Source organism: Leishmania braziliensis, chromosome 36 (assembly GCF_000002845.2).
Source record: "Leishmania braziliensis MHOM/BR/75/M2904 complete genome, chromosome 36".
NCBI classification, from domain to species: domain Eukaryota; phylum Euglenozoa; class Kinetoplastea; order Trypanosomatida; family Trypanosomatidae; genus Leishmania; species Leishmania braziliensis.
The window spans coordinates 2,558,027-2,567,287 of NC_009327.2; the positions used below are offsets into that span (position 1 = coordinate 2,558,027).

The window sequence follows — 9,261 nt, forward strand, 5'->3', positions numbered from 1 at the left end:
TTTTTCTATTATTTTCCCTACTGTGCAATGCTATGGAAGCAGAGAAATACGCTACGCAGCTGAGAGGGAGGGAGGGGAGAGTTGTCGATGCTGAGGCCCTGCTCTGAGCTCGTGCTTGATAGGGGAGCAACCCGAGCAGCAGCAGCAGCAGCAGCAAAAAATGTGGTCTTCCCTCACGACTGCTTTTTTCAAGCACGCGCGTGCTGAGAGGAAAAAAAAGATAAACAGTCGAGCAGTCGAGCAGGGGGAGGGGGGGGGGTAAAGAGAAGAAGCGCTACCTCACCGAACGTTGGATCGCGTGTGTATCTGCACAGCAGACTTATGAGAGCAGGCACACCGTCTCACTATAAAGAAGTAGAGGACAGGTAAACAGCTGTCACGTCGCAAGGAGAGGTGGAGCGGGGTGGGGATGGGAAGGGAGTAGGCCAAACAGAGCGAGCCATAGTGGTCAGGTCATTCGGAGACATAGAAACATGCGTGGGCAAAGCGCGAAAAGAAAGGAGGTAGTCGCGCAGCGCATCTGTCGGACAGACAGAGCAGTCATGCGTCTCCATGGTAAAGATGATACGATTTAGGTCGAACAGGTGGAAGAGAAAGGGGCACCACCCCCTCCTCACACACCTCAAGAGAAGGCGCGGCAGTGCACTGTATTCCGAAAGAACGAGACTCGCATCTCCTTGGGTGCTGTTGTCCACATAGATGCGCTGGATCGCCCCCCCCCCCACCTTTGAGTTTGCGTTCTGCTCTGCTGTCTCTTCTCTTGTTTTCCGTTTCTTGTAGTAAGCGAAGTTCGGCGCACCGAAGGTAATGGAGGCTGAAGTGTACATCATGTGGAAAGAGCGAACGAGCACGCGCGCGCGCGCGAGGGCGAACAACGACATAAAGAAAAAAAAGAAAGAAGGGAGCATAACGCGCACACGCTTCTCTGTATGCCTACGTATGCAAAGCCGGGGAAGGGGATCCGCAGGTCGTACGTGACCGAGTAAGTGCTGGCGCACGGACGCACAAGGCAAGTCTACATCGTCACGGAGCAACAAGAGCATAAAAGGGGGCAGCCGCCAGCCGCACAGCCACCCACCCCACCCCGACACACCACATCCGTGCACTGCTTCCTCAACGAGATGTCTCTCTTAGGGATGCGCTGAGGGATAGGACATGACCTGTGTGACAAGCCGAGGTGGGGTGTAGAGCTCGTAGTTGATGGAGCTGTCCATGTACTGGCGAATCAGACCTTTGAGCTCCTTATTCTGTGCACGGATCGTGTCGGTATCGCTGATGAGTTGTTTTCGGTGCTGGAGCTGCGCGAGGTACTGACTGAGGCCATCCTCCAATGTCTCCCAGACCTGCAGGTGATCCTTCGGGACCGTTTCGGCCATGTTACGCCAGTACTCCCTCTCTGCCGCACGCCTTTTTTCGGCTGTCCGCGTCTCGCTGGCCGCTGCGCTCTTCACCTCGGCACCCTTCGTCGCCATTGCCTTCGCCTCCTCCGCAGCGCGGTGAGTAAGGTAGGCCTGCAGAGCCTTGAGTGCTTCTTGTGGGTTGACGAGAGCGACCGTCTCGTCCTCGTTTTCCACTACAAAGTACTCCAGCATGTCCTCCACGTCGCTTGTGCGGTTGAGCCTCAACGTTGTGAGAATGCCCTCCACGTCTGCCTGTTCCTGCGTCGTGCCTTGCAGAGACTGGATTGCATCGTGCACGTTGCTGTCCACTAAGAACCGCGCCTGCGACTTGAGAATGCTGAACAGCATCTGCGCTGCCTCTGACAACTTGACATCCGGCGGTTCTTCAGGCCGCTCGTCCAGCTCGTCCTTCTGCGCTTCGACCCCCATATCCTCGCGAGGCCAGTAGCGCAATGCCGGCGGCTGCCATGGCATCTGCAGGAGCTCCTCAAACACAACGCGATCCGCCTGTAAGCACTCTTGCGCAAGGATTTGGCACTTGTCGTGGTGAAGCTTCCACAGCTGCCGGTACTTCATCTTATCCTTGCTCTCAAATTTGGCGAACTTGACTTGGGTGTCGGTGTACTGCTGGTTCAAGCGGTGCAGCTGCTTTGTAAGCTCGTTGTTGGTGCGCTGAAACCGCTTCTCCATGTCCTGATGGCGTGCGAGCAGCGTCGCGAGCGTCTCCTGCAGCCGCACGATCTTTTTCTTGTACTTCGCCTGTGCACTACGGTTCTCCTTCACGCGCTCCCGCAGCACCTGCAAGTTGTACGTGAGACGTTCGCCGTTGAGAAGATAGTCGGCCTTCGATTTCTCGAGCTCCTCGCGCAACGCGTGCACGTCTGACAGATGTTCGCGCTTCACGTTGTTGAAGTCCTCATAGCCGGACTCGTATCGCTCGTCGAGCTCCTGCTGGGCATCTGACAGCTTCTGCTCACGTTGCTTGCGGTAGTCGATCTCCCTTGCACGCCTCGTCCTGACAAGCTCTTTCACTTCCTCGGCGCACTGGTCTAAGTATGCCTTGCGCTCTAACTCGTACGTCTTCTCAATGTCCTGAATCTTGGCTCTATACTGCTGCAGGTAGTCATCCGTGCTAGTGCGCATCGTGTCGACAAGCCGGCCAACCTCGTCTTTGTTCTTCTTGAGCAGACCAACGTACTCCTCTTCTCGCTGGTGCAGTTGCTCACGCAGCTCCGAGATGAGTTTCTCCTTCACGCCAATGAACGCCTCGCACTCCTTGCGCTGCTCCTCGAGGGCTGCGTGGAGCTCGTGAGGGACGGCAAGACGGTAGAGCGCCTCGAAATGTAAGTTCAGCGCACCCTGTTGCGCGTCGGCCTCGCTGCGTTCCTGCAATTGTCCGAGTCGCTGCTGCACATCCTGCACACGCTGACGGCGCTGCGACTCTGCCGCCTCGGCGGCAGCACTAACGTTGGTGACGGCGGCAACGTTCGCGTGGTGCACACCCGACATTTCGTGGCGAGTGTCTAACACTTTCTGCTCGACAGCAGGGCGGGAGGATGCGCCGCTCGACGATCCAACGGTGGACTCATTTTGACCGGCGTGCCCTTGCAGTTTGCTTTGAATGCGTGCCCTCTGCGCGGCAATACGCTCCTCCTGCAGCAACGTTGCATCAGCCATCGAAGTGAAGTCAGGTAAGTTGAGGAGGGACGGAAAGGAGCGATGATGTGTGGAGGGGCACAGGAGAGTGTTGAGAGAGATGGTGGAGGTATTTCAAAGCAGTCGTTTTGTCGCTGCACGAGGCCGCAAGACAGAAAAAAATAGAAACAGTGCTACTTCCCTTCTCTTTTCGCTTTTGGCTGGTTGTGTGTGTGTGTGTGTGTGTGTGTGTGTGTGCGTTAGCATCAGTAGCGGAGGAGACGGCGTGGGCGCGGGGAAGAGAAAAAGAGCAGATAACAGAGAGAAGAGGATGAACATGGTGAGTGAGTGAGTGAAAGACAAGCAGACAGTTGCTGCATATGTTTCTTTCTTTGCACTTGGCCAATTCTCTGACGATGTCTCTGAACAATAATGCGAGCTCATGAGCAGCATCGTCAATCCCAGCTGCGATGCCAACCCACCGATGCAGAAATCGACAACACGAGCATGCTTGCCCCTGAAACTGGGGGCTGGGACTGCACACGAATCGTGTGGTGACAAGGAGTACGAAAGAGAGAAGGGTGACGGAGAGAAACAACAGGGAGGCATCCCCTTTGTTCACAGCCCCCCCCCCCCCACCCCCTCTCGTCGGATGAGTGCGTGTGCCTGTAGAGGGCACATGTGCACCTGGAATGCTTGGCTCCTGTGCTGGATACATTCACGTGGACAACGGCGGACAAACGGAGAAAGTAGGAGGATACAAGACAGAGAGCACAGACACGCCCACTCTCTCTCACACAGACTGCCATTACCATCGTGGCGGGAGAGGTGAGAAAGACCATCGGCCAAGGGGAAGCAAGGGGAGAGCGTTGAGTTACTTGTTTTTTTTTTTTTTGGATTCTCACTACGATGCTGTGTAGTCACTTCTCCCATATATGCTCAGTCGTGTGAGGGAGATGCACAAGATGCACGCGCCCGTCACAAAATGGTCACTGCGGAATAGGAAGCCTACACGAGTTGGGAAACGAGTCAGTCTTAGAAGAACAAACGAGGCTAACGCAGCGACAAGCCAGGCGTGAGGAGGGAGGGCGGACATTAATCCTTTTTTTTCCGGCCATCGAAAAACACGTCCGAGAAGACGACGACGACGACTACAGAAGAACCTCAATGCGGTGGCAGAGAGAAAGAGAAGAAATGATTTCGCGTTTCATGGCTCGTCACGTTACGCACACCGCGGTTCGGCTTGTCGCTTGCGTGTCCCTTACACACAAACACAAACAAACACACACACACACACACACACACACACACACACACAAACACACACAAGACAAGCCCTCCATTCTGAACCCCATGTGGCTGTGTACCGGGTCCGATTCCTTTGCAAGCGTGAGCACAGACGCACCAGGCACAAATGAGCCACATCGTCGCTTTTCCGGCCTCTCTTTTCCGGCCTTTTATACATGACATGAGCATCACTGGAGTCCAGCATATCAAAGCGCACGCGCGTGCACACCCATGTACGTACACGCCATACGGATGAGTTGGGGTGTGCCAGGTAGGCCAATTGGGCGGGAGAGGGGGGGGGCTGGTCCCAGTCCGAAAATAAGCGCCTGCAGCTAAGAAAGAGGAGAGCTGCATTTGAGGTAAATCACAGAAGTGCAGGCGAAGCAGAAGGGCGGTATCCCCTTCGAGAACAATGGGGGAGGGGGGAATGTCATGAGATATATTTCGAGCCCATGCACTGCAATTGGCACTTTTGCCGCTGTTCTAAACACTGCTCCTCACACAACGCAGCGGCGCCTCGCATGCTGTGCCTCTCACCAGGCGCACCGGTCCCCCCTCCCCTGCTTCCTCTCCTATTAACACACACATACACACGTTGACGCTGTCACACTATCTCTGACACCCCACGCACTGCACGCATACACACAGAGGGAAAGTCGGTCGACACGAACCCGAAACAAAACGAGATGGCGAACCCCCAAAATAAGAATGGAAACGCTGGTAAAGGACCGACAAGGACGTCAGATCTCTTCGCTTTCAGGAAAGAACACGGTCATTACGGAACACAAATGGTCATGGCCGAAGCGGGAAAGCGATATGGCGCCTCTCTGCCTCCTTCGCCCCTCTTCTGCTGCTCCCTCCATGGCAGCCGCACGCGACTACGTCACATCGGCACCAACGCCGTCCTTTGCCCCTTCGTCAATACCGCCGCAGAAGCGCTTGGGGCAGGAAGGCGGGGGGATATCGAGCGGGTTTCTAAAGAGAAGACAGAGAAACAACAACAGAAAAAAAAATAAAGAAAACGCAAAAACTCCTACGGAGCATTTTCTGCAGGCGCAAGTGCTGCCGAAGGGTACAGTCATTACTAGAGGCCATCTCAGCTTCCTCGTGAGAGGGTCGCGGGCAGACACTACTCCTCCACAGAGGCACCAGCGCCGAAGAGCTGGACACCGCGCGCGCCGTCACGCGAGCAGGAAAAGACGCCGCGCATGTCGTACATTGATCCGCTCTGTACAGTGGAGTTCGTGTAGGGGGAGGCAGAAAGGCCGAGCTCGCTGCGCTGATGGCTCTTCGCCGGCGTTTCGTCTACATAGTTCTTGGCTGGGGTGGCTACTTCGAAGGTGCCGTGGACGTACCGACTCAGCTCCGTGTTGGCGTACCGGGCCAAGCACTGTTTCACTGCAGGCAGGTGTGCATTTGCCTTCACCACCAGGGCAGCGTAGGGCACCGACTCAAGAGAGGGATAGCGCACGAGTTCCTCGATCACGCGCACCAGGACTTCGTCCTGCAGCGCTACGCGAAGGAGAAGCCGGCCAAGCGCGTTCAACGCCTGCGGTATCTGCAGATAGGCGGAGAGGGCAAACACCTTTTTAGGGAGATGCTCCTCCAGTATGTTGAGTGCGGTCGTCTGGGGGATCGTCGGCAATTGTGGTACTTGGAGAGCGCTGCGGGTGACCACCGTGGAGCAGTGGTGACAATGGCACTGGAAGTACGCGTATTGTGGCCTCTCCATAAGATCACCACCGCTGGGCGGGTGGTGCATCGCACAGTACGAGCACAGGGGCATCAATACACCACCGAAGGGCAGGCGGTACACGCATAGCAACTGATAGGGGGTGTTGGCCTTCTCTGCTGTGCCACCACTGGTGCCGGTATGTGCCGTGCAGGCGTGCGGTTGGGGCTGCGGCATCTCACTCGCGCCAGCATCGGCGCCACGAATGCGAGGGTCGTTGAAGGCCATTTCATAAAAGCACTCCATCGCCTCCACATAGACTGCGGGGCTCTGCGCGTCAGCAAGCATCTTGAGTAGCTTATCTAAGAGAACAGCGCTGAGCATCGCGATATTGTGTGGACACTGCTTGGCTAGGTATTTCACAAGGCGGAAAACAGCTACCTGGGACTCGGCCAGACATGAGTTGGCCGCCAGGCCACCCACAACCTCGAGAGCGTCGAGGTGAAGGTAGGTGCGCTGCACGCGCAGCAGGTCCACCTCTGCCATTGTGGCCAGTGCCTCGCAGAACACCTTGGAGAGGTGATGCCGGTGGTCACCGCACAGCTGATCGCGGAGTGGCTGCAGCACATCGAGGTCGAGGCGGGTCTCGCGGATGCAGTGCTGCAGCAAGCAGCTGCCCATATCTGTCATGGTGATGATGAGACGGCCCAGTCGCTGCCGCTCTACGCTTCTGCTGTTATGGATCAAAGTCACGGCGGGCGCGCAGAGGGCGGGTGACTGCTCCGACGCTTCTTCCGGGAGCAACCGCAGGAGGCGGTCCATGGTCGCCAGCGCACGGGAGACAAGGTAGGCAAAAGAGGACGGCAGTCGCACCTTCCAGGTGAAGGCGAGATGATAGGCGGCGCCAAGACAGCGAGCCAGCACATCGCCAAAGAGGAACGCCATAGCGCCATCCACGAGCTTGAAGACAAATTGGGCCTCTTCCATGTCCATGCGCTCCACCAGCTTCGTGAGCACAAAGTGCAGCACAAAGTGAACGTACTCTACCAGCGGCAGCGGATCCGGTGCGGTGCGGAAGTGGCAGCAATGAATTTCCAGCGTAGACAAGAGCGGGTACATGACGAGCGCGCTCATTACAATGCCATAGGCCTCGTTCTCGTCAATCGTCTGCATGCACTCGTGCAGCAAGTCATACAAGACGCTGATACTTACCGCACCACTCGCAATATCGCTTCCGAGCTTGCGGTTGTTGAGGTGTACTTCGGAAAGCAGCTGCATACTGGGGCTCGGGTGAGGGTGCACACACACAACGTGCGACCGGTTGATCCAGCCACCGGACGCAATACGGTAGTACTCTCTCGAAGGGTCAGACACGTCGACGGCAGTGCTCACCACCCGTAGTAGTCGTCCCGCATAGAGCGGCGAGAGACGGTAGCTCTGCTCGCGTGGCCGAGTGTGCACTGCTGCCTTTCCATCGTCGTAGTCGAGCATCGGGTTGCGGATTACCACCTGAGGCTGCGCGAGAAGCTCTTCCTGCACTGTGAAGCACTTTTCACATAACAGGAACTCACAAGGAGACGCCACACAGCCGAACCAGCGCACATCGGAGCCGTCTGATAGCGCCTTGCACACAGAGCACTGCCTCCCTGCCGGCGCAGCAGCGAGCTCGTCAAAGCCGTGACAGGGGTGCGAGCCGTGACGATATGCCATCTTTGCATATGAGGTATATGTCGAGGGCACAGCGAAGGCGGCAGAAAATGAATGAGAAGAAGCAGAAAGAACGCGGCACACGAAGGTGTACAGCGAGACACGGATGCACGCGTGTAACAACGTGTGTGGGCTTCTATGGGTACGCCAAAGGCGGGGAGCAGTCGAGCAGCACCGAATAACAGTAAAAAGATGATCCACGAGATGGCAGAGATGCTCAGACTACAGAGAGCATGAAAGAGGCGCAGGGTAGGACGACTGCCGGTCTGTGGGTCTCGTGTGTATCCGTTGGTGTGTAAGTGTATAGATGAGGAGAACTGAGTGCGGGATAAGAGAAAGCGCCAGTAGGAAATTAGTTGTGTGTGCGTGTGTGTGTGTTGTTACGCCTACAAATTGCACGGGCTTGCTTTGCGTCTTCTACTAACGTGCAACGGCAAGTCTCTCCCTCTCTCTCGTTGTGTGTGTGTGTGTGTGTGTCTACAAGGACACACTCACAAAAAACCAAAGTAAAGGAGGAAAGTAAATGCGGGTCGGCGTTGGAGACGAGAGAGAAAAGGTGAGGGACGGTACACTCGCTAAAAAAAGCCCTCCAAAGAAGAAAAATCCAAAGAAAAAATCCAAAGAAGAAGACGAGAGAGGCAAGTCGTTTACGCTGGTGGCTGATGCAGCGATGAAGTGTGTGGGTGTGTTCTATGAATATTGAGTAGAAAGCGAAAAGAAACAATCAAACGTTGCCTCGGACCGCTGCTCTCGCCCTCTCTCGGACAAACGGAGAAATTAAAAGCGGGTAAAAAAAAAAAAAGAAAGCGATACTCACACACGTGTGCAGACGCAGACAAACACCGCACCGCCTCAGACACGCAGGGGAGAGCGAGAGGCAGAGGTGAAGGTAATGTCCGCCTAGTCCCTTTCCTTTCGCCAACAGCTCGTGTGTGACTGCCCTCGCCCTGCAGTAACCGACTTCGTTCCACGCGAGTTTGTACGCCTGGGGTAAAGAAGACTCAGTGCGCGCACCACCTCCCGTATTCTTTGGATGTTCTCGGATATGTTTGCTTGGCACCAAAGCTGTCTTTCCGCCAGTCCCTCGCTACGTGTCTGTGTGTGCTCCCTGCGATCAATGACGTATGAGCTGACACCCTCGCTGCGTGTGTCGAGAGCGGGTCTATTGGGGGAACAGAAGACAAACCGGACGGAAGGCGAGCGGGCGTCGTCAAAGAAAGAAAAGAGCGCCTCACCGACACATACACTTCGGAAAAGAGACAAGAACACAAACAAAGAAGACAAATGTCCGCTCGTGCGTGATATCGGTGCGTGTGTGTGTGGGAGGGAGGGGGGGGTGTTCTTGAAGGGCGGGAAGGCTGATAATGGGTGCGAAGCGGGGGTGGGACGGAGTGTCAGCGCAGAGAGTAAAGCAAAGGGAGCGAAAGGGAAAGGGAGTAGGGGGTCTCTATCAGTTCGGTTTCTTCTTGGGGTAATTATGGTTGTATGATGTGGACAGAGTGTTTCGTGTTTTATGGATGTCCCTTGTTGCTGATGCAGTCTGAGGTCAGGGACAGCGGC

At 55.9% G+C, this 9,261-nt stretch overlaps 2 protein-coding genes across 2 annotated transcripts; both read right to left on the bottom strand.

Annotated features, from left to right (window-relative positions):
- Positions 1-1,130: 1,130 nt before the first annotated feature.
- LBRM_35_6950 (conserved hypothetical protein) lies at positions 1,131-3,077 on the bottom strand (the record flags this gene model as incomplete). Its single annotated transcript, XM_001569257.1, has 1 exon — positions 1,131-3,077. One exon carries the CDS (start codon positions 3,075-3,077, stop codon positions 1,131-1,133), a length of 1,947 nt encoding a protein of 648 aa, XP_001569307.1.
- A 2,374-nt stretch (positions 3,078-5,451) lies between these two features.
- Positions 5,452-7,704, bottom strand: LBRM_35_6960 (conserved hypothetical protein; the record flags this gene model as incomplete). Its single annotated transcript, XM_001569258.1, has 1 exon — positions 5,452-7,704. One exon carries the CDS (start codon positions 7,702-7,704, stop codon positions 5,452-5,454), a length of 2,253 nt encoding a protein of 750 aa, XP_001569308.1.
- Positions 7,705-9,261: the final 1,557 nt, after the last annotated feature.